At 42.7% G+C, this 25,798-nt stretch overlaps 1 protein-coding gene across 2 annotated transcripts; it reads left to right on the top strand.

Annotated features, from left to right (window-relative positions):
* The first annotated feature begins 1,818 nt into the window (after window positions 1-1,818).
* Window positions 1,819-23,542, top strand: LOC117425768 (matrix metalloproteinase-15-like). 2 transcript variants are annotated; one of them, XM_058993814.1, is made up of 11 exons: window positions 1,819-2,172; window positions 3,024-3,248; window positions 8,721-8,869; window positions 9,131-9,253; window positions 9,818-10,125; window positions 12,781-12,942; window positions 13,325-13,572; window positions 15,336-15,474; window positions 16,471-16,621; window positions 18,438-18,553; window positions 19,365-23,542. In XM_058993814.1, exons 2-11 carry the CDS (start codon window positions 3,126-3,128, stop codon window positions 19,793-19,795), a joined length of 1,950 nt encoding a protein of 649 aa, XP_058849797.1. In that variant the 5' UTR covers window positions 1,819-2,172; window positions 3,024-3,125; the 3' UTR covers window positions 19,796-23,542. The 2 variants fall into 2 exon arrangements, with proteins under 2 accessions (XP_058849797.1, XP_033898910.1); XM_034043019.3 differs by having other exon boundaries at window positions 1,819-3,248.
* The last annotated feature ends 2,256 nt before the right edge of the window (window positions 23,543-25,798 follow it).

Here is a 25,798-nt window from a genome sequence, read left to right on the forward strand (position 1 = left end):
TGTGTTATGAGGTGTTCTTTTAGCATGGAATTGAAAATGCTGTACACACAGAGTGTGTATCGTGACGACATGCATTTATCAATCAAACTTCCTTCCTCTTAAATGTGAAATGCAGACCACCATAGCGATTCAATAACACTATAATATAATGCACAGTATAACCATTGGAAATGTATTCCTCCCTGTAATAATCTATCCCAGAACTATCACAGTAGCATTTGATAATACATAGGCATGCAAAATAAAGGTACATTCTTTACCATGCAAACTGAAGAGACTATGCTGCCACTTTGTGGAGAACAAAAAAGCATGCACATAACAAGCTGCATATACAGTATGGTGTGAATAGGCTTTTAAATGTTAATTGTAGCTGGGTGAAGGTAAAGTGAGATTGCCTTATTCATACAATGCAACCTAACTGTTTTTGTTTGTGTCTATTTTACAGTATACATTGTTCCTTTCTGAATAGGCATTGCAGGGAGGCTCAATCCATCTATCTTGCAATATCACACTAAAGTTGTTACAGCTGACACAACAGCAACTGTGCACACATGTGCCTCCCTCATGCACGAGAAAAACATATTTTTATTTATTGGTACTTTATTTTTGTATTGTATTTTATTTATGTGTTTGCAGCGTTTATTTGAGATCATTTTCTGGAGACTTCTTAATAAAAAGTGGCTTTCCACAAACTATTGCATGATGACTGCAGTGCCTTGTAAAACACAGCCTGGGGTATTCCAAATGAGGGTACTAAAGCAGCTAGTGCACTCGTGCAATACGAAGGCACGCAGTGTGAAATATGATAAAATCATTAAAGACTAATAACCCCCATCTGCTGTTCAATACAGACCCCACAGGGAGTTTTGTTTTCTGTCTTTAATCTGAGTAACACTTCTTATTTACAAAACGGTAACCCCTGCTTTATGACTATTTAAAGCCAGTTTGGAAAATGAAATAAGGTTTGATATTCATTAAACCAAACCAAGAGTTTGCCCTTATTTGTACCAACCCACTAAAACCTCAGCGACAACAAATATTTGCATAAAACCGAGATTGTACTGGAAATGTTTATTGGTGAAAGCTTGATGAAGTTTGGTACAAAACCGATGCAGTTATCGTGATCACTGTAGAGTGTGACTCAGAGATACACAAAAGGGTCATAAGGGTCCCTCAACAGTCTTTTAAAAATGCATGTGAGTTTTGTGGTTTGGACAATAAGAGCCCCTCCATTTGATAATAATACATGATGCTAATATAATGCTGTGTGTATGGCTAATGAATATTATAGAACTGTTCGGTCCAGGTACCTTTCATCGGATATTCTCAAAGGGGACCCCACAACAATAGGTTTTTCATTATTATTATTATTATTATTATTATTATTATTATTATTATTATTATTATTATTTAAATAACAATAGCAATTTTGCATGTGTCTAAGCTTTTGCCATGTCTGGCTATGCTGCCTGTACCATGCTTGCATGACTCATCAGCTGACTTTATCACGTGTCAAATGATTGCACTTTTCCTGTATATAAGAGTCATTAGAAACATATTTTGTGGTTTCAAAGGGGTTTCAGATGCTTCAATTAGAGGCTTCAATTGGAATCATCTTGAACCCAGTATATAGTACACACTGGTAAAGTTTATACAATTGGCTCTTTATGGAACCCAAACAAAATAAGGGTTCTGCACCAGGGTGCTATATAGAACGCCTGCGTATGCACATGCTTTACTTAGTTTGATCACATTTGTGCTCTATGATTTAAGGGTATCTCAGTTCTCTCCAGTCTCGGTCTGCCCTGCCTCCTTCTCCTTCATTCACGCTCTCTCACACGAACGGAGCTCTAGTAGGGGGCGCTAGGCACTGACAGGGGAGATTTATTTTTAACATATATTTTAACTTACAAAACACAAGGACACCGGAGCCGAGTCAGCGCCGGTCACGCACAAGAGCACGTTATCGACACGCAACCCGGGGGAGCGCTAAGAGCAGAGCGCGCGAGTGGATAGATTCCAGGAAAACGGAGAGAAAACCTGGATATTAAACCGGGCAGAAACGAGCACATAAAACTTAATAGCAGCACTCGTGAGGCTTAATGAGGCGTCACTGATCTGGCAGTCGGGAAAGCAGGGTCGTGTGTGCATTCGATTTATGTGTAAAGAATGGTATGGTACAGAGAATACATAAGGTTTGCAAATACTAGCACAGCAACCGTGGACTCGATGAGTGTCATATGCTTTAGAAAATAGTTTTTCGAGTTGAATTGCACGAAAATAATAGTAATAACTATTGCATTACTAGTGTTATTAAAAACAAACAAAGGAAACGGATTGTGGGTGTGCGTTACTGTAATGTAATGGAATTATACTAGACTGCTGTACATATACCTTTTTATTGGAGATGTGTCGTTTAGGAAGTGTTCTTTAATTGAACAATTACTGTACGTTGGCGCTTTGTCAGTTTTTCAAATCGCCAGTGCTGTCAAGGAAGCTGAAAATAATAACCGCCGTCCTAATAATAATAATAATAATAATAAAAATAATAATAATAATAATAATTCAATTAAAAAGCCTGGCACGTATGTTGGTTTTGAATCTCGTGGAACTTGCTTGACAGGGGTGCAGCGCTTAATTGGTCTGTACTGAAGCTCTCTCGAGGGACCCCTTTTTCCTTTGTGCACTGGTACGCTAGAGTCGCTCAGAGAGAAGACAAGCTGGTCAGATTCTGCAGTTCTCCACAAAAGCGATGTTTACATTATTGTGACACAGGAAAACCCCGAATGAAAAGTCGACCTCCGCTGCTGTGTTGGTACTGCAGCCAGCTTTGTTAAAGGACTTACTGGGCGCAGTTACAACAGAGCTTGCAATTGTTTCCCCGCTGCAGTAATAATAATAGTTATAATACATCCTTTTGTTTTAAATCATTTTCCTGAGGGCATATGACAAATCAATGCTTTCTTAAGTAAAATAAAAAGTTACACCTATTACCGCTCACAAACCGTACCTCCTTTCGTTAGTAAGACAAGGGGAGGAGGGTCGACATTCTAAGCTGACAGAAACAACCGCCTATTCCCTGCCGCGTGGAAGTGCACTGACGGGACGGGCTCTGCCGTGGAAGGATGGGGGTCTCGCAGAGGAGCCGGACAGTGATGACGGGCTGGGATCTGAAGCTTGTTATTCTCCTGGTTCTAGTCTGCAGTACTAGGACTGCATCGACTGAAGAGGACAGATTCAGCGCAGAGGTGATTATTATTATTATTATTATTATTATTATTATTATTATTATTATTATTATTATTATTATTATTGTTGTTGTTGTTTTTGTTCTTGCTGTTTATTGTTATTATTATCCTGAGCAATGCTTACACGTGCATGATCCAGTTTAATAATGCGTTTATGCATCTAGGGTGTTCATTGTAGCCTCTTATAATGAATTATTATTATTATTATTAGTAGTAGTAGTAGTAGTAGTAGTACATGATTAATTATTATAGAAGTCCACTAGAATCAGGGACACTGGCTTAATAAGCACACCTCTGAGGTCCTTGCCACACTTAGAATAAGTTTAGAATGCGGTGGTCCTGCGCTGTGTAGAATGTCTTCTCCTCCTCTCACTGGGATGGGTGGCATTGGCTGGTCCCTCCTGCAGAGAGAATTGGGTTGTGAATCAAGCTTATCCAGGCTCACACATACAGCCACTGGAGATTCTGCGGACACTTCAGCTTTTAGAAGCGCTTGCCAGCAGCAGCAGCAGCGGCGGTGGTTTTCAGCCAAACATCTTGTTCTAACTGTATTTTATTGGAGTTGTACCCAAACTGGGGTCCGGGGACTCCTGGAGAGCTGTGAGGTGATTTCAGGGGCGCTGCAGCACACGCAAAAACGACAAAGCAGTACTGCCAGGCTGCCAGGTTTCAGTTTGTTTACATGAGTGCTGCCGTTCGGTGCCAGGGGGATATTGTTTTAATGTTACACTTGCTACCTTGACTACAGCTCTATCATGCATTTATAATCTTTATCCAATGCCCACACTTACAGACTGTGCCATTATATAACTACGATTGACTCGGGAGGTCACGGCGAGCCCTTGTATTCATTATATGTTATGAATCCCTTTTCTATCTAACTTATTCTGTCTAATCTGAATGTTTCTCTCTTTATCAATCTGCCTGTATAGCTACTTCTTTAAAGCTCTGGAAATGTTGGAAACTAGGGCAGCTGATTATTTTGATGGTGGGCCAAGGCTTTCAAGGTCAGCCATTGCATTTGATTGCAACAATAGCAGACTGCCTTAGCTGCGCTCTCCAGGCATAGCTCAACTGCCCTGGGAAGACAGCCAGCCAAAACACACACACTCACTGACACACATTAAACATGCATGGACACGCTAATCCATGTCCTTCAGCACACTTTATACACATGAACATACATACGCAAACATAGGCCACTGTCACCATAACCTATAGATAGAAGTGCAAAAACATGCAAAACAAAATAGATGGTTTGGGCTTTTCATGAAAATGATATGTTTGTTACACTAATACATCCAAATGCATACAAAACACTGATCATCAAAAAAGCCAGGTTTCTAAATAGTTTTTTTGGTTTTTTTTAAGTCAATATTACTGTTAACATTGGCATAGCTAGTTAGCATTGTGGAGTATAGTACATCTTCCAAGTTCTAATTTCTGTGTTCCAAGTTCTGCAATCTGTATTCTGTTCCATGAAGCATGAACATGGGGTAGAGATAAGGGATCTTATTGGACTGGCCTGCTGCACATCTTGCACCAGCCTCAAAAGATACCAGAGATGAAAGACATGAGAAGCACATGAGGGATTTCTGTTGAGAAATCTAACCCCCCCCCCACCCCCACCCACACCCCTCCTCCCTTTGCTGGCAGAGGGCCAGCAAATCAGGTGGCCACCTCTGGGCTGAAAATAGCCGGTGTTACAGTTTGATATGGAGTTCTGAGCCTGCCTTTGCAAGAGGAAGTCTGATGAAATGAGCTCTCATCTGCACCTAACTGGGGAGGCCCTCTTTGATTGTAATGCTTAAGCTATTGAGGTTATTCTGGGTGAAGCAGAGGACACCAGTAGCAGTTGTTCTCGAGGCTGTACCTTAGTTTCCCATTTGAACTGAGTGGTATAATTTACTTCTAATGATCCAAATCTATTGATCACTTGTCGATGCAGAATGATGATGTGGAGTGATTCATCTGAGTCAAGTGTAATGTGTTGCATGTCCAGCAGGTGGCTTTAGCGTATATACTTGTACTTCTATACCTAGTTTTATGATGCTATAATGCAGCCAGGAGGTGAGGGGTTAGTGATATATAGAATAGGGCCTTGAGTTTCAATTTAGGTCGATGTCGGTAGAGTGCTGGTCTTTCATGAGTAATCGATTACATATTCCCTGTGAATGTATTTCCATTCATAAAGAAATATATAATTAATAATAATAAGGTCAGGGTCACACAGTGAGTCAGTCAGGGGCAGAGGTGGACTTGGACTTTAACCTCTGCACCACACTGCCTCCACCATACTGTTGATAAGGTCTCTGCTTTGATCGATGAGCAAATAATCCCAGTTCTTTTCAAGGTTGCATTACAAGGTTACAGGTCATTAGGTAATTAAACGAAATGGGGTACAGCATTTTGGAGAAGCTTGATTTGTTCTTTGCAAATATACAGATGTATAAGGATATCAAAAAAGCAGAGAGAGAGAGAGAGAGAGAGAGAGAGAGAGAGAGAGAGAGAGAGAGAGATGGCACACAGTGTGTAATGTTCAAAATTCCAGATGGATTTCAGGGGGAACTGCTGGAGAAATAAAACTTGTATTATTAATCCCATCGATGACTCAATTCAAATTTAATATAACACATACATTTTATTTGCTGAATGTTGTTTCTTTTATTAATATTATTATTGTTATTATTATTATTGTTGTTGGCAGTTAGAGTACTTATGAGTTTGCAGTCATGGTGGAAAGCCAGTACTGGTTCTGCATAATTCCATCGTTTTCTGTTAAGTGATTCCTTTGTACATGAGGTAGTTGGGAATGCTATGTATGCATTATTTCTGTTTTAAACCTCAATAGCTAATCTTAACATTAAATATTAATATACAGAAATTGCAGGTCTGCAGATAGCTTTGGGTGTAACCGAGTATGCTAGAATTGTTGAGCCTTCTACTTTAGGAAGATGCACAGAAATATAGAAAAAGGTGTATTTATTTTCAGAATTTAAAAAATATCTGTTATTGCAACCATTGAGCTCCTCAAAACCACTACTATACCTTCCACACTGCAGACCAGGGCTCTAACCAGTGATTTACCCAAGCCCACTACCTTCTGCACCGCAGCCCATCACTCAAGTTAACTGTTTGGTTGCTGGAGGTCTTGATATTTGATATTCCTCCCTTGATTCTGAATTTCCCAGCTTGTGAAGTCACCCTCCTCTTTGTCCCGGGCCTGTTTTAGGATTTCCTCAAGACATCCTGGGGTTTCTTGCCTCTGGCACCGGACAACAGGGGACCATGAAAGGCACCCAGCCCGCCCCCTGTGGTCTGAGGTTAGCCTGCTGTGGGAGGCTAGACGTGCCCCTTCAGGTGTGAGCCTGCTGTGACAGCTGTCCAGTGGAGGCGGCTGGTGTCTGTGTCCTGTCAGAGAGAGAAAAGGGATATGTGCTCATGTGTGGGTTTCCTGGTGCAGGATGTGTGTGCGTATCAACCATGCAAAATAGGGACCACTGCAGTTCATCGTCAGCGCTTCATTGGTATTCATTCTCAGCTACTTCTGTGCAAGGTAAAAATAGAAAGCTTGTTTCCTCTGTTAACTCAGAGCGAGCATCATTATGACGTCAGGCTCCCACACAGGAGCTCGCTCCGTCAGGGGCTGGCGTCACGGCACATCTGAACACAATTTCCTTTATGGACATTCCCTGAGCTACTATTAGTGCATGCTGGTAATGCTTTACAGTCCCCAGTTCTGACCTCAAAGTTGACTACACTGGCTCCCATTCCTCAGAGGTATCCTGTATGCCACACCACAGCCCATTCCTGCACTCTAACTGCTAAGCAACACTGCCACCCAGATGTATCTCGAACTGCATGGCAACCTCCCAGCCTGCAGCTCTAACCCCTCCCCCATCCTATTTTCCAATCCAATTCATAAACCACCGGCAAGCCCTGCCTCCAGTTCATCAGCTGCCTGTGTTTGGCCTTCCAGCTCTGATGGCAGGGCCGCTCTGTGCGGTATGTGATTGGTAAATGCAGCAGCTGTTTTCTGTCCTGGTTTCCAAACAAGAGATAAATAGAGCGGGCTTCAGGACTCCCAGGCAGGGGAGGAGCAACAATGAGGCCTCTTTTCTGAAAGTGACTGTATCAGAGAGTTAGAGAGGGATGTGGTGATGGGGGTAGGCTATAATAGTCTGGAAAACGCAGCGCTGGCTGTAAGGTTTCTTGAAACCCTGTCTCTCCAGATCTTAACCCTTCCTAATCCGAAAAGAAGCCGGTCCTCTGAATTGCACAATCCGATAGAACGCAGCCTGAGCTCTGAGCTCTGAGCTCTGCTTTGGGAATTTGGGAACTCAGGCTTCCTCCTGTGAAATAGTTAAATACATTAGCTGCGTTAGAGACCTGCGCTGCAGGACTGTATACAGTTTTATTGGGGGGAGGTGGGTTCTGCAGTTTACTCTATTAACTTGTTCTGTATAACAGACCCTCAGTGCAGACATGAAAAGAATATCCAAGCTATTACCATCCTGGCAAGCTTCGTGTTTCACTCACATACGAGCAAGAGACTCATTTTACACTGTTTTATTGCTTGTGTCTTCTTAGTATCAGAATTAACAGTAAGGAAGAAGGGAAACATTTGTCTGTTTTGCAACGTGGTCACTGAATAAATAGCTTTTTAAGTACAAATTTGGAACTTCTTGTTAACTTTATTGCTTTGGCTAAACTTCAGCACATTTCCAATTCCAGTCACTGCAGCACTTAAATGGTGTTATTTATCCAAGCTATTTACATCTTACTATATGGATGAAAGGCAGTTTTATTGCATGTAAAAGCATGAGGACATGCCCCTGTGCTAACCTGCCAACCAGGACAGCAGGGTGCTAGGCGTGATTGAGTCTCTCCCCGACAGCCCCCTCGTTAATCACTGCTAATGGAACCCTTCTCAGGGCTGTTACAGAGGTCAGCTGCAGACACTTCAAGCCCCATATGAGTGTGGTGTTCTGGGCCCTGTTGAAACCACTTAGAGCAGAGAGACATACCTTCTTTTCCTTTTTTAATGGAGGCAGGCTAATTCCACCTTTTAAATCTACCGCTTCAAAAAGAGTTTCCGAAAAGAGCTGCCATGCTGTCGAAGAAACCGCCCCTGAAAACCATCTTCCCAGCATTAAGTACTGTAATCAAGGACTGAATTGTAAGGCTGTGTGCATTCTCGTATATGCTGTACAGTCTCTTGTGGTATCTTCAGTCTTACTGAATCTATCAGTGGTGGCGTGCCGACATCACAGCTGTCAATATGTCAATGATCGTTGTTACAGCTGTCAACAGATACAAAGTAAATACGGAACTTCCTGTTGTCCGTCAGCTTTTACAGAGTGCCTGTCTTCCTGAATTCGTTACTTCATTACCACACAAAGGGCCAAACTGAATAATCCGTTTTTAACAGCTCTGTTTCTCTCTCTCTCTCTCCCTTACTCTGTCGGGCAGTCATGGCTGCGGATGTATGGCTACCTCCCCCAGGCCAGCAAGCAGATGTCCACCATGCGGTCAGCGCAGATCTTGTCCAATGCCATCGCAGACATGCAGCGATTTTATGGGCTGACGGTGACTGGAGAGATGGACGACAAAACACAAACGTATGTCTGGTTTTATTGTTTTCAACCCGTTCTGCCTCGGGTCTCAAACCCAACCCAGGTGAAAGGATCATGCATGAACCCACTGCACAACCTGCTGTTACAAGTTTCATTGTTTTCAATACACTGTTTTCTGAATGATTCTTTGTATTTGTTTTATATAGTGCTCGATACCTAGCTACCACCCTGCATCCAATTAAACATCCAGAGTCTATGAAAAAATATTTTATCTGTATTTTAATTTTTTTTTTTTACCCCCTCCAGTTCAATGAAGAGGCCCCGGTGTGGCGTCCCTGACAAGTTCGGAGGTCAAATCAAAGCAAACGTACGCAGGAAGCGCTTTGCTCTGACGGGACACAAGTGGAATAAGATCCTGCTGTCCTTTAGGTAAGAACCGAGGCGACGAAAGACACCCAGGACAGTGTTTTGTGTTTTAAATAAATCCATTCATTAATGTGTTGATTTCAAAACAAGAAAATATGTCCTTCCCTCACCTTTGCAACCGACTACAGTAGTAGAAATGTCAGCGCCCCTGATGAGAGGAAACAAGTTAATTGCCGTGGATTGGTACTCGGTTGTAAAGCTGAGGGAAGGACAGCTGTTCTTGTTTTGAAATCAACACATTAATGAATGGATTTATTTGATACCTGCCAATAAATACTTCTTAAAGGCAATTATTCCCTGCTAAATACTGCCATTATTTAGATTATTAAAGTAAGGCTCTTTGTGTACCAAGGTTCTGAAAATCAAGCGTCTAACAGCGCATGCAAGTCTCTTTAGTAAGGGCCCTGTTTTAGGGTTAAATGGCATTGTTATTAAGATCCGCCAGGTTCTTTTTTTTCCCCAAGGTTCTCGCAACTTCATCCTTAAATCAAAATGTTATTTTCCCGTAAGATAAGATAGGAGAGAATCACTTAACCCAGCCGCCCTGTGCTTCCCTCATGTGCACAGTATCCAGAACTACACCCCCAAGATCGGCGAGTATGAGTCGTACCAGGCGATCCGCCAGGCGTTCAAGGTGTGGGAGAGCGTGACGCCGCTGCGCTTCGAGGAGATCCCCTACCACGAGGTCAAGTACAGCCGCCGCAAGGAGCCTGACATCATGATCTTCTTCGCCTCGGGTTTCCACGGCGACAGCTCCCCCTTCGATGGCGAGGGGGGCTTCCTGGCCCACGCCTACTTCCCCGGGCCCGGGATGGGGGGCGACACCCACTTCGATTCAGACGAGCCCTGGACCATCGGCAACACTGACCTCAGCGGTAAGGAAGATGGTATACAGCAGATATCTTCCCCGCTGGTAATGAATTTAATTAGACGGGTGGCAAACCTCTGGCTGTTTGGATTTGCCCACCTGCTTCCAAAGTCTTGTCTTATTCAGAGGTCGATATTTAGAATAAAAGCTAATTTTCACAACGGTCTGCTTCCATGCTGGAGTGGACAAGGTTAGGTGCAATGCAGTGTTCAGTTTAGTCCTTTGAGCAGCAATTTTGGCAGAGGTCTTGCCCCCAGGCTGTAGTATATTGACTGGTTAATTGACCGACTGATTAAATAATTGACTAATTGATTGATGGACTGATTCCTTCATTCATTCATTATTATATTAGCATCATCACATGTTCCCTAGGCTCCAAATAATGAATGCCAGAAGACAAGAGAGCTGCAGGTGGAGTGAGAAGAACACTTCCTGGCTATACTGTTCAGTAGGTCCAGCTAGGTCACTCTCTACCTGCGCAAGCAGTGACTGATGCAGCTCCAAAAACGATTGGACCTTGTCCTGGAGTGGGGGAGAAATCCTGTAATTTCCTGAGTTAAAGCAGAGACAGATGGGGAGCCAGTCAATTACATGGTTGGCAGTGGGTTGTGGGGGGCCTTACGATGAGGTTTTATGGCAGAGATTGTGTTGAGGTAATGGCACAGCAGGACTTGTGTTTTATGAACCTGGAGGTGAACATATACTTTTTTATGTAGACTTCAGGGTTTATATATCAAAAAGAATAAAAAAAACACAGCTTGTGAATTCTGGTTGGATGCTGGAACACAAGCGGGTATATTGCTAAGCCAGTGGGATTTTGTGTGGCCCACCGTAAACCCACAGCAGCCCTCATCTGTACAGTGATTTAGCAATAGTAACTGCCATACAGCTTTCATTCGGTCCATTTCACCACGGTTGTCCTGGTGTGTGTGGCTTGCATTCTTATTACATCTCTTGCCAGCATTTCCCAGCTTCCCTTTATCGTCTATTGACCAGCCTAAAATACTGTAGAGCAGGGGTAGGCAGCGTCAGCACTTCCCATTCACTCCTTACTCGAACCATATCCTAAATTAATTAAGGATACTGATTAAACTCCTGGCCAGGCCCTAAATCACTTCATCAGTTAATTGAACATAATAAACGTTGAATGGATCAGCACTCCATGACAAGAGTTGCCTACCCCTGGCAAATCTCTTGACATGAAAGCCACTGGTCTTTATGATGTCTGCTACGGAGAGTGACAGAGACCGACATGATCGATATTGGGTCAGTGGGACAGGCAGGTTTTCGAAACATCTATTTCTATGTTCTCTGAGCACCGATTCCTGAGGGGTGAGGTCAGTTTAATTGAGTATATACCAGATGGGAATCTGTGGCCCTTGTTTATGCCCTGCATGACAGTCCTTTCTTGATTTTGCCTGAGCGATTAACTATTTTTAGAAACTGCCTCTACAAACATATGCAGTACAGAGGAAAAAAAATCCTGAGAATTACAGTTAATCCCTGTGTGTCTCTCGTTCACTGTGCTGTGCATTGCAGGATAGTGGAGACTATTTCCTCTTTGCAAAACTGCATTTGAAATCAACGATACAGTAAAATAAGGAGAAATGAAAGCTAGCGGTTTAAATTACAAACGAAGAACGTGTTGTAGGCACAAAAGCTGCCTTTTAAGCAGACAATAACTGTTGATATTTAATGTAGATGTAAGTGCTGCTACAGTAGCTGCAGGCTGGAGAACTTCAATATGCTAGCAGTATTGTATACAGTGCAGTTTTTAACAATAAACAGACTTGGGAAGTACAGAAGAACACAAAGAAACTTGGAACTGCTCCCCAAGCGAGGAGAATTGAAGGCTGTTTTTTTTTTTTTGTTTACATTTACAAGACATGGAAAAATGTATAGAATTACACAAGGGAACATGCGCCAGACCTTTTTTTATATAGGCAATTGTTTTAAAGGGGTACGAGACCAAACCCTGTACAGTATTTTATAAACACTGATAGTGAAAAAGTATTTTATCCACACGCAGAGGTGGCTGAGTGGAGATGTTTATATAGGGGAGAATATTTCATGAGAGGCTTTGCAGGTTCTGTGAGAGCCTGGGAAGGCTAACCTTGGAGGAATAAGCAGGGCTGTGATGCTCCCCAGACCTCAAGATTGTGTTTCCACTGCCCTGAGCCCCATTCTGGAAACCGCTTTCAATCGACACACTGTTCCAGCGATTGTCCTCCCCTCCTGCCTCAGGCTGGTTCATTCAGTTCTGAGAAATAAGAATGATGGCTCAAACTACTCAGATAAAAGAGAGGTTGAAAATGATTTCTTCTGGTTAGGGGGGTGTTGAACAGTGCAGGTCTCAACAAGAACACATGTTAAGCATGTACTGTAGCTGAGCACAATAACCTGCATCAGTGAAGCTTTAGTGAGTGTTTATGGTTAGTTATTGTCCCCTGCTGGGGATACATATAGAGCAAGTTATTGAGTGTAATGTAACCTGGGGCTAAATGGAGTTGCGGCTGTCTGTCTGTCCAACCCCACACCTTTTTACAAATATCTTGAGAATGGCTTATTTAATTGTGAAGCATCTTGATTGGGACTAGCTCTAATTGTGTTGGGGGTGGTTATCATTGACACGCTTGTTGAACCCGTATCTCTCCTGCTGTAGGCAATGACTTGTTCCTGGTGGCTGTCCACGAATTGGGTCATGCCCTCGGGCTGGAGCATTCCAGCAACCCTTCTGCCATCATGGCCCCTTTCTACCAGTGGATGGACACAGAGAACTTTAAACTGCCAGAGGACGACCGCAGAGGAGTCCAGCAGATCTACGGTGAGCCCAGCAGACATTCTGTATTCCTTGTAGATGGGCAGGGAACACATTTAATCCTAGGAATCAGGGAACTCATAAACAAGCTCAGCCTAATGCCGCAATGTAAATGCAAGTGAGTGGGCGCACATACGCAACACCATTCTTCACAACTATCAGGGGAATGTGTAATAAAAATACCATTCTCTCAAATCATTTATTTTGAAAACTGCTAAACCGTTAAAGGATCTTTTTTAGAAGTTCTTGCTTAAGGGTGATTTTCAATAGCTGAGGAACCTACCAGATATTCAGTAGTGTTTCACAGCCTACTATATCGCTGCTGTCTGTTAACCAGAAGCCTGTTATTGTAAATGTCACACGGGTTCCTTATTGTTGCTTCCCCCAGGGCCACCGGACAGTGACCCCAAGCCCACTAAAACCCTGCCCACTGTCACCCCTCGCCGGCCCTCCAAACCTGAACCCAAACCGCCACAGCCGCCCAGAACCCCACCCGGAGGCAAACCAGACAAACCCAGGAACCCCGATCTGGACAGACCACGCACCACTGACCAGCCAGACCTCTACGGACCCAATATATGTGACGGGAATTTTGACGTGGTCACAGTCCTGCGAGGGGAAATGTTCGTCTTCAAGGTACTTTGAGACTAAAGGCTTGACGATACGCTAAAACCACAATGGATCAAGATTCAATATTACTATCAACTGAGATAAATCCATGAAAACACAGGTTTAGAAAGTTTAAGGTGAAACCTCTCAGCAGAAAAAAAGTAACTGCATACTGTAGTCCTTTTGGTAATGCACGCTGTGTGATGACGCAGATTGATTTATCAATAGAACATGATCATTACGCAGAAGAGAAACATGATCTTCATCCAGCATTCATTTCCTGGAGGATTGCTTGTGCATGTCACTACACTGAAACGTCCTGCATGAAAAGATGTGCATTTGTTTAAGATGAACAAATGTGTTCACTTTGGAGAATTAATCAAATCTGTGTCCACAGCTCTAAATTGCAGATCATCACACAAAAACATTTTAGGGAGCTTCCTGAAAGTTTATTGTTTATACTGGAGCTTTTGTTTCACTTCATATTCGGCCTTCTGCTCCAAATACGATAAACACCAGTCAAATCTTAGAATCCTTCATTAAAGATGTGTGATCCCAACGTGAAGTGTGTCCAAATACTCCAGGGTCTCCTCATAGACTCCCCATCCCCACTCATCAAAACTTCCCACAGCTTCTGAAGATTAGTATTAAAATTATTTGCGTTAGTCTAATTTTACAAGCAAGTTGTTTCACAAGTGACAAAGCTAATATACAGTGCCGTGCGTGGCACCTTTCCAAGCTCCTGGATTGGCCAGGCACAAGCACAGCACCGTCTCAGGGGGGTCATTAAAGAGACGATCTGTAAGGACCGATATGTCACAAGGAAGGAGGTACTCCAAGCTGCCACTAACAATGCCCTCGGCTGTCAGATCACTTTTGGCAGTGTTGTCTCCCAGCAAACCCGGTACAGCATTGTTACAGAAAGACAAGAAGCCACATAGATGTGTTGCGTCACACAATTACCACTGTTGTGCAACTCAGAAAATCCCAGGCAGCAATAAAAAAAATCTGTTTATGGGAAATTAATTTGAATACCTTACCAGGGGGAGGTGGATTGAACAGAAAACGTAAATTCAGAGGTATTGGCTTCGTTCCTGGTTTTGTTAGTGAATACTAAAGTAGCGACATGGTCTGGCGCTGAGCCAGCATTTGGATTGTAGTGTTAGATTGGCCGCTGTTGTGGTTCAGAGGACTGTGTCATTATTCTTGGAAATGAGAGGGTGTCTTCTTGACACTGGGTTTCGAGGAACCGAGTTCAAAGACTGTATTGATTTATCTTGCTGGTAGCCAGTGACGAAAACAGCACGTTATGATAATAATAACAATATAGGGTTATTGGGTTTTATTTGTAATTGTTTTTGTGGCTTCTCTCAAATACCAGCACATCTGCCACGGGTAATAACACCCTGAGGCTGTAGCAAAGCAAAACCAGGCTTCAGGGATGCTGTTGCACCAGTCAGCCGTTCAGGTATATCAATACAGCTCAGGAAAAACGACCCGACAGAGGCATTCAATCCTGCTGCCAAAGATCCTTTGATTTAATTCGTTAGATGAAGTAACTCTAAGGTTTTATGGCTGTACAGGTGTGTAGGACTAAAACGCTGCAACGTGATTAGTTGAAATGCACAATGGTATGTACTATAACAGATGTCCATGAGCAGAGAAAACCAGACCATTTTTAAATGAATAACTCATATTACAATGGAAGTCTGTTGAAATTCAGAAGCAGAGAAATGCTTGCTGGATCTGGGCTATTGATGGGTGACACTTGTCCAATGTCTTCTGTTTAGGGGAGCTGGTTCTGGAGGGTACGACACAACCGGGTGCTGGACAATTACCCCATGCCTATCGGTCACTTCTGGAGGGGGCTTCCTGGGGACATCGATGCAGCTTACGAGAGGCATGATGGGAAATTCGTCTTTTTCAAAGGTATTTCTGTCTGCAAAATTAGATCGTACATCTACGATGGTTCGGCATTGTTGCTTTAGCCTATTCTGCTCCCTCGTTTCCATCTTCAGTAAGGATTCAAGCCGAGGTTTCAGCGCACTGCTGGTTTTTTGTCTTTACCATTTGTATGTGAACCAATATTCATGATGAAAACCCGTTCTAATTGATGGTACTTTTCCTCTGCCTTCAGAAACGCCCTGTGTATCCCATACTGTTCCTCTGCCTTCAAAAACGCCCTGTGTTTCCCATACTGTTCCTCTGCCTTCAGAAACACCCTGTGTATCCCATACAGAAACGCCCTGTGTATCCCAAATATATGGGAATAAATGAATATCTATAAAGCAGAATTTATTTTGCCACCGTGGCACCCAGTCCGTTGCCTGATCCTTTGAGAGATTGAAGGTATTTGATACCTGAAGCAGATTAAGTTTCAGACGTGAACGAATGTGCGGTCAGATCTCTCCGCATCGCTAAGTCTACTTGACGACTTGCTGTTTCCAGTTGTGAAACATAGAAGCAGGCTCTTTTTGAAAAGCGCTAACTTGCATTTTGTTAAATAGAAGCATACATCTTTAAGACAGCTGGCTCCGCAGCTGTTAATTTCTATTGGCTGAATGATGTCACTTACAAAACATTCCGAAATCTGGTTATCAGCCATGGAAACAAAAAAAAAACCTGGAAAGAAACATCTGGCTGATGTGAAATTGTGTATTACATCAGTCTGTGGTTTCCAGATGCTGAGCAATGAGGTTTATATTAATGGGATCAAATGGTATAATGGGGATTAACAAGCATCTCCAGGCTCTCTTACTGGCCCAATCCTTAGCACAATTGAGCAACGTTTCCACATATTGATGCTGTCAAACTCACGTTCTCGCTATACCTGCAGCATGATGTTACTGTTAGCAAAGATCAAAGCTGCTTCCCCTGTGTTCAAAGGCAGTGTGATAGATGGCTGTATTTTTCCTTGACTTCCAGGCAGTCATTTCTGGCTGTTTCGGGAGGCTAACCTGGAACCAGGATACCCCCAGGAGCTGGTGGAGTACGGACAGGGCATCCCCTACGACAAGATCGAAACAGCCATTTGGTGGGAACCCACGGGGTTCACTTACTTCTTCAACGGAGACAGGTAAAAACACTGCAAAAAATAACATAGAGCCTGCGAGCCCGGTTCGAAAAGAGCCAAGAACATTGACCTAGTGACTTGGATTAAGGTGAATTCCATGGTGTTTTATGGCTTGATTGAAAATTAGTTGTGCTTTAAAAAAGTCTATGAAGCACCATAAATAGCTGTGGCAGTGAGCCACAGACACAGCGTGGTTCCTAGTTGAAGCTTTGTAAAAGAATTCCAGGAAGTTCAGAGGGAACAGGCCCATGTGATCCAAACTCCTGGAGAGATGAAAGCAGGAGACCTCGGCCCAACCAGAGTATGTGCTAATGTTTGACTATTATTATTATTATTATCATTGTTATTATTATTTATTAGCAGATGCCCTTATTCAGGGCGACTTACAGTTGTTACAAAGTATCACATTACACAATATCATCTCACAGATAAGAGCAGTTATAAAGTACAGTAAAATCAGTAGAAAATAAGCTCACATTCAAATAAGAGCAAAATAAAGAATACAGGAAATAATTACCTTTAAGAGCGAATTCGACCAAGAGCAGTTAAACATAGTAAAAACATTTACTATAAGCAGGGATCTAAGTTTTACACAATAAAAAAACAAAATTCTCTGATTTAAAAAAAAAAATCAGCATTATTCTGCAATTAAAATAAAAGGCTAAAATTGACACTGATGGAAGTAGGTTGGTGAGGCAACAAACGTTTTAACCTTGTGGTTGGGACATATCAAGATAACTAAAAGAAAAAAAAAAGGAAAACTGAGAAACAAGGGTGAGCCTGTGGTTGTTCATACCGTGTCATGTGAACAGGGGGTTACCAGACCACTGCTGTCAGCTACAATTAGTAAGAGCACAAACAAGATAAAAGTCACGGGGACAGCTGGGAATGCATACCAGTGCAGCAGAGACACTTTTTCAGATGCATCCATCCTGTTCACCTGAAAGGTGTCTGTGTCTGCTGGTAATTCATTACTACCTGATTTCTGTTATGACTAGTGCTAAATTATTGTGTATAATGCTTAGCCACCCCTCTATAGTATTATTTAAATCCAGCCTCACAAGACAGAATTCTTCATATGCAGAACACTACGTGTTGCCGGACAGGGACAATAAAATTGTGTTTTGTACAAGAAACGGAATACATAAATAAAGAAGTGTTTCTCATTTTAAAAATGCTTGGGCGTTACAGGGTTAAATAATATGTGTGTAACTGTTGAATACTGGAATCAATAAAGGAAATGTTTAAATTACTATTTGGACATGAATCATTATAAACCATACAGTTTAGTTATAGGTACAAGTGCATGGTCTCCCCAAGGGGATTCTGGGTTAGGGGGTTGTGAGACATGTTAGGGGTGCTGAGTGGATTGCAAGCTGTAAGAGGGAAGGAGGTTTATTACATCATGGACCCAATGAGAAGGTGCTAGCCAAACATCTGCCTGCTTTACGTATTTTACCTGGACTGTGCAGCCTCTATCAAGAATTACCTAGAAAGGTTGCAGGCTGGCTAATCCTATTTCTAGATGTTAAAGGCAGTCTAGGTTAATGTAAGCGAAAATGGGTCATCAGTAGATCAACAAAATGCTTAAAACCAGTAATTTTAGGCAACAAGCTAAAGCTTACACATCACACCTTTTAAAACACCTTTTGTATCAGCCTGTCTTGTGTTTGGGATGGTGCCCAGAAAGCCCTACACTTTAACATATAGAAAATAAAGCTGTTGAATGTTAGGTGCTCATCGAGAAAAGCACTCCTAGAGAATATTACTGTCAGGATCATATTGAGCTTCTATCTCCATGCTTTCCCTTGTCCCTCAGGTACTGGCGGTTCAACGAGGAATTGCGCGCCGTCGACAAGGATTACCCGAAGCCGATCAGCGTGTGGGGGGGCATCCCTTCCTCTCCCAAGGGAGCCTTCCTGAGTGACGACGGAGGTGAGTGAGCGAAGGGAAGGGCGGCCAGGAAAATGCTCAGGACTAAATAATGAAGGGGGGAGAAAAAAGGGATGTGAGAGGTTAGGGAATTCGAGCTGCAAGGAAAAAATGATTTCACTATTGACCCGATGGAGAACTGCATTTTTATTGTTTTATTTTTTTTCTTGCTTTTTTTTCTAGCTTTTTTCCAAGCCCGTCTTCCAAACTGCACTGCTGGGCTCGCATGTGTAATTAACTGGGATTGCTTTGGCAGCTATTTCATGCACAGTCTCACTTTGCTTTGTTTCTCTGGCATAAACTTTGTAGTTTGTTGCCTTGGTTGCCAAGTCTCATTTGCTTGATTAGGTGAGCGTCTCTGTGGAAGATCTCTTACTCTTTTACTCAGGATTGCTTAAACGTGGCGAGGAGTCTGGTTTCCAGTCAGGTCCTGCTTATAATAACCATGCATTAGTATTTGGGATTGTATTGCTCCCAGTGCTAAGTTCTAGCCCTGAAGCTGCATTGAGCTCGGCTGCCTCTTACCCTCCTCAACCTGGGACTTTCAAAGGGTTCTCAGCAGAGTGGGGTTTTTTGGAAGGTCTGGGATTCCTGACTCAGCTCAAAATGAACATCAGACCCCCAAACAAACATGTACAGGGTGCTGCATACAGTAAACAAACTAAAAACATTATTACAGAGTAATTAAAGATACATTTTGATTGAATCACACCTTACATTGTGTGCAATCACTTTGTATGTATATTCATTGCTAGCGGTGAATGTGTATATGATTAGCAGTCTAAAGAATAACACACATTTTATTCTTTCCCAGCCTATACCTATTTCTACAAAGGCACCAAGTACTGGAAGTTCGATAACCAGAGGATGAAGAACGAGCCAGGCTATCCCAAATCCATCCTGCGGGATTTCATGGGCTGCCATGATGACCTGGACCGGGATAAGGACGTGGGCCCTAAGTGGCCCGATGTAGACCGCACACCGTTTAACCCTGATGCTGGCACAGATGGCAATGACGACACAAATGACGTCGATTACAAAGATGAGGACAAAACTGACAACGACGTGGACATTGTGCTCAAAATCGACGAATACACGCGTACCATGAACATCGTCATGGTGATTGTGCCTTTAATCCTGCTGCTGTGCATTCTGGGATTGATTTACATCATCATCCAGATGCAGAGGAAAGGGGCGCCCCGTCTTCTGGTCCACTGCAAACGGTCTCTGCAGGAGTGGGTTTGACCTTTCACCTTTGACACTTTCCCCAACCCTCCCCGCCCCTCCTGACCCAACACGCCCTTCCCATGGTGCTACCAAATCTGTAGATTGATATCAAAAAGTTTGCACATCGAGTTTTGAACAAGGACGTTTTTTTGGAATTCTTTTTCCTTTTATTTCTATATGATCTGCAGTATGCCTTCGCTTTGTGCAACACTGTCGTCTTGGAAACGAGAATGGAGAGACTCGCCCTTTTAACAGATTGGATTTGATTACATTTAAACAAAGGTCAGAGCAAGCATTATGCATTGATAAATTTGCGCACTGGACACATGCAGTACATGCTTTTCAGATGATGTTACACCCAATGCCTTTTTACTTCGGAGCAGCTGGACACAAGAAAGAATATGCAGTGTCTGAACCAGAAGAATCTGGAATTGGAAGCAACTCCTTACTGCTAAAGACTGGTGTACCAGTCAGCAACCACATTTCACCCCTGGAAAGCAGGGTTAGGGGGATAAATGGAGGGGGGGGGGGGGTGCAAGGTAGGGCAATGGACTACAGCACTGGTTCTTCTTGTGCTAAAAATGTAAGTGAGAGATAGCTTCCAAAATTAGAAACCAACCCTCACACAAGCCAAATATAAGTTAGATTTTGAAGACAAGCACCGCAGATGCCATCCCAGGACAAGGACTTAACTGTCTAGTGTCTGTTCTGATTCCTTTTCAGTTCTTTTTTTCTCAACTGGTTTTTTATGTAGTGTTGATGATACCATTTTTTTCCTTTCAGACATTATAAAGGCAAGCTGATTCCGAGGTTGTGAGGTGCCATAGAAACAAAAAAAACAACCTTATCTGATGAGTGTGTGGAATGGCTGACAGTCCGTTAAGATTGACCAGGCCTGATGCCTGGGCCCCACTGATGCAACAGTAGATAATGATTTGTGTGCAAGAAGAAGCTGCTACAGACTGCCAGGCAGGGCTATTACTTAATTAATCTGTATGCGCTGAAGGGCAAAGGGCTTGGAGCAAAGAACGAAAAAGGGAAAAGGCTTTAATCTTGTGAGGTCCTGGTATTGAGCCAGAGGTATTGCATTTTCTAACTCTCTCAGCTAGCTGGCTATAGAATTCAGGTACATACTTCTGAATGGTGTGGTCGTCTACACTGCTAATAGTCTGTATTGTAAGATCCTTGTCCTGAGCTCTGAATTGAATTCGCTGGCTCGGGTATTCCGGTTGGCTGTTCTGCAGGCTGCAGGACACACCGGTACTGTACAGTGCTCTCTTTGTTTTATCCAGCGGAAGCAGGATTCCAGTGCATTATTCTCTTAATTAAGTTTACTGGCTCGTCAGATCTCTGCACGGTTTCTCAGTCATGGCTCAAAGCTCACAGCTTCACAGTGCAGTGATCTTGGAGAGTTGTTTTTTTGAGGTCCAATTCGGCTGCACTCTAGAGAATGGAGTGTTTTAGTTCTTCTGAATGCAAGGCAGATAAAAATAAAAGAAGCCCTGTATCTTCTACCTAGGCTGATAAATCAGTAGACCTGATACAGAGTAAAAGATTGGTTGTGGTTTACAGAGGCCGAACAATAAATTATTTAGAAGTGGGGCTTTTTAGAAATCCATTTGATTTATCCAATAATATAATCGCTTTTCAGCCAAACTGTAAAGGTTTAAGTGGGGAAAGTGATCAATGCTTTTTAAATATTGACCAAGAAGAAGGATAGCAGGCCGGTACTTACCTTTGCCATCTTATGATGGATTTGTTCGATCCAGTTGCTTGGCAACAGGCTCCCATCTCCTCTCCTTACTAGTCCCAGAGAGGGCTGGAATCGGGCTCATTAGAGTTAAAAGCCCTTCCGTTGTCTGATAGCTAGATGAATGATCTCAGCGCCTATAGGAAAGGCAGAAGAATATTGTGTCATGAATGGTCTTGGGAGGCTCCAGTTTGGCTGTTTCTGTGTGATTGGGTACAGTATATGTGAAAATGTGTGCAGAAGTGTATCTGCTTGAATGTATGTCTGCTGTTCAATCTTTTTAATCAAATTCTTCATACATCACAGAGCCTGTTTTAAATAGACGGATGCTAAGGAGAGTAAATTGTTAAACTCACATTTCAAGTATTTTAGTTGTAGCTGCTTGTATACAAAGGAAATCAGACCTACTGTACACAGTAGGTGTAGCCTTTTTGAGTATTCTGTGCCAGTAGCCATGGTTCTGAGCTGGTTTCCCCCCCAGTTCCTCCCTGCTCCCATGGATACACAAAGCCTCTGCTCCTGAGGGACACCTACAGTAACTCTCATACAATACGTTTTGTCCATTTTATTGCTGTAGTGCAGGAAGAGAAGCAGGGAATTTTCCCAAGGGCTGGGCAGGCCAGTCACTCGCAGGGAGAGGGGTCCCACCCAGAAAGCGCTCCTTCTCAGCCTTTGCTGGCTGACAAAGCTGAGGGGAGAGCCGTGTACACAGTGCTCCTGTAGCATCAAAACTGAAGAGGGTACGTCGCCTACAGAGAGAAAACTCAAAGGGCTGGATATTAAACGGATCCAAAAAATGTTGGGCAGGATTTATTTTTATTCCTTAATGAGTTTACACTGGAACATCTAGTAAGCCTGGACAGGTGCTGATAGTTGTGAAGATCAGCTTGTCTATTCTCGTCTGCAGTGTAGTCCCTAGCTGTGCCAAGCCCCTCAGATGCCCTTCGCTTGTGCCTATCTTGTGTTTGCCCCCGAGCCTGGTTTTGGATACTAGTTATTGCAGACATTCTGGAATTTCACACTTGCACATCGTTGTCTGATTGAGTCTATCAGCTTGCAGCTGCCCCAGAAGCCTTTATCAAACAGTTCCTCATCTACCCCCAGGTTTGCTTCTTATATCATAGTCGAGGTGACCTCTAGAAACACACTGTAAATCATCTTTAGTGATAAATCATCTAGTGAAAAGCAGAGGATATGTATGTTGTTTTACCAAATTTTTGCCAGTTGATTTTTCTCAGTGCGCGAGTATGACACTCAACGCTTTCATTATGGCAAATTAAGGTGTACTGGAATGTATGTGGACCTGGCAGGGTTTTTTCTCTGGGATTTATATAAGAATTAAATGGAATAATTTCTCCCAGCGTGGTGTCAGCGAGGGTTAATGAAGCTAACCTGTAGCACAGCTGTCCTTGACAAAAGTGTCCTGTTGATGAAACACTTTGCAGAGTCCCTCAGTGGAAATCCCTGCTGTCTGTCCAGAACAACCGAACAGCAAAGAAACGTGCTCTCTGTAGAGCCAACAGAAGCCACGCTACCACTTCGATTCCTGTGCTGTGTGTTTAAGTCCTCATTCAGGGAGGCAAGTAACAAACGACTGGCCTGCTAATAGAACTGTGGATCACTACTCAGAGCCTAAACCTAAACGCTATTAAAAAAGATAGACATACGATTTATAAATAACTTCCTTCAAACCAAGGAATCTGTAGATGGATAGGCTTAAAAATATCCTGGTCAGTCTTAATCTTGTTCTGTAAAAAAAAAAAAAAAAAAAATCTTCCTTTTTTACTTTTTTTTTTTTTATATATATATTTGGTTTTATTGTGTGAAGTGTAAATATGTGTTCTGCTTTTCTTTTTGTTTTTTTTGTCAATAACATTCCGTTTCTGCCTTAGTTCCACAGACGAGTACACAGACGATTTTATACATGTGTTTTGTGTGTTCACTTCCTGTTGTGTGTTTAATGGTCCATGCTGGACATGTGTAACTATTACACAATAAATGCTATAAAAACAAAACTCTCTCCCCTGTCTTTCTTTGCTTTGTTGTTTTTTTAGTGATACAGATGAACAGTGTTCAGAATAGGGTGCCAGTTTCTGACTCATTTATGACTCTTCTTGTCGTACACAGGGTGACTATTTTATCATAAGCCTTTGATGGTAACTGATGTTGAATTGTTTTCCTTTCAAGGGCAGAAGCAAGTCTGTGGAAACCACTGAAACAGAAAGTTCATCAGTGAAGTGTCCTTGGAGAGCATCAAGGGAATGTAGAAAACTGGAAACATATTTAGTGGAACAATTGAAGGGAAGTCAGATCTCTACTAGGGATGGGACGGTATAAAATGTGTACGGTATGATAACTGTTAAAAGAAAAATACCGTGGTAACCTTAATATCACGGTATACAGTACATTGTGCAAGTTATAAAATAAACGCTTACCAAAAATGAAGAAAGACTAACGCAAATCACTTAAATTACTGTAATTGACAAAAATAAAACCAACAAATCACACTTCCTTCCACAGAATGATTTAAATCACCTGTGCACCAGATAATATTTGTTAAATCCTAACAGCGATTGATTGATTTTTGCATATGTGATTCATAATTACTTACTACGACACTGGTTGAGCACTCCTTGTGGTTACATCACAATGGCCTCCTGTCACATCTGTCTAATGGTCCACTTTTTTTAAACCTGTCTCAGTCAGCTAAGCTCAGGTGAGCCATTCTCTATTTGCTCCAGCATGATCCAGACTGTATGATTTGCAGCACCAGGGCTGTGAAAGCTCTACATCTGCATGTGCTTTCTTAAATAAATATAATCCCTTACCACGCTCCCCTGAGAGCTGTCATATTGCACTGAGCACGGCAATTAAAATCCACCTGTTTCATTACATGCTGCTCCAGACTGGGGTTTGTGGTTTCTGTGACGAGGTTGGCACCTGTGAAATTGGTCAGATTGACAGCCTGGAGACTGACGAAACAGGTAAGTGCGATAACCTGCATTTTGCATCCAGAATGCTTCAGCGCTGTGGCAGTGAAAATCCACACCTGCACTTTCTTAAATAAACAAGGCTCCTTACACCTCTCATGAGAGCTAGTAAATTGGCTTCTATTGCAAAAGGCCTGTTTTAAAACCCCATTGTTTATTTCTTGCTTTTCCAAATTGGGTGTTTTGACTGCACATGATTTTAGCATTTGAGTGTTTAGCCAGGTTGCAGGCAATGATTTAGAGCTTCAACAAAAACATCTGGACAAAATCGTATCTGTTCCTGCGCCTGCTTTCTCATCTGGACTCCCTTCGCTTGATCCTCCAGAGAACTGTCACAGTATCCTCAGCCGACCCCCAGGACCTTTCACACAATTACAGAGCCGCTTCGGGGAGTGCATTAAAGTGAATCAAACAAAGCCATTAGATTATCACTCACATGCTGTAGGGAATCATTCCCAAAAAACAAAAGTTAACCCCATACTGCAAAAATGGTCAAGTTTAGTCAACCTTAAGTAATGGACACCAGTGTAAACGAATATTGGTTCCCCTGAATGTTCAGATAAGATCACTTCATAAAGTTAGTTGAATATCTCTTGTGACAGGGTGTATAGACCTCACAGTGTAAAAACAGTAATCCAAGGCTGCTTAAAGAGATGGGGAGAGTCATTCAAAGCTGGAATGGCTTGGTAACAAAGGCTCTGTCAATGTGTCTGACAAACCCTGAGCTTCATGTTCTACTTTGGTCAGAAAGAGAGACATTTTTGTTTGCTTTTTGGGGCTCAATATATTATCAATATCTGATTACCTTGACCTTCCACATCCACCTACATCACCAACCGCAATGACCCTATGAAGGAGCTGCCTTAAGAAGATGCTGAGCTGTGTGTAAAGTGCCATCGTAAAAGCTGAACTATCCCATTTCGTGCAGAACATGAACAGCATGTATCAGCGCTGAGCATGTGCACTGACAGCTGGAGCAGATCTCAGATCAGCTGCAGTAATCTGTAGATGCCAACAGATCAGACTGAGACAAGTGGCTACGACAGTGGGCATCCCCTGTGGGTCTGGCCTGGGGACATACTTCAGTAAGTATGGAGCAAGCAAGTCATACCACACTTCTCTGGTTCACCAGCTGTGGAGTTAATCGAATGGGTGAGGTTGCAGAGGCTCAAATATCCTGGAAAAATCAGGAACTATCCTGGGAGTATTGGTACTCTAAAACAGGGACAGCCCTCAGGGGACCAAATGGCCTCTTTCCATTCTCATAACCTTGTGTCTGGT

This window comes from Acipenser ruthenus, chromosome 20 (assembly GCF_902713425.1).
Source record: "Acipenser ruthenus chromosome 20, fAciRut3.2 maternal haplotype, whole genome shotgun sequence".
Classification (NCBI taxonomy): Eukaryota; Metazoa; Chordata; class Actinopteri; order Acipenseriformes; family Acipenseridae; genus Acipenser; species Acipenser ruthenus.

What these genes read in the sequence shown, in the direction of transcription:
- LOC117425768 (XM_034043019.3), top strand. Translation starts at nt 3,126, where the DNA reads ATGGGGGTCTCGCAGAGGAGCCGGACAGTGATGACGGGCTGGGATCTG. An exon ending in CGGCAACACTGACCTCAGCG is followed by an intron (nt 10,126 to 12,780) that starts GTAAGGAAGATG and finishes CTCCTGCTGTAG; the next exon opens with GCAATGACTTGTTCCTGGTG. An exon ending in GGGAAATGTTCGTCTTCAAG is followed by an intron (nt 13,573 to 15,335) that starts GTACTTTGAGAC and finishes TCTTCTGTTTAG; the next exon opens with GGGAGCTGGTTCTGGAGGGT.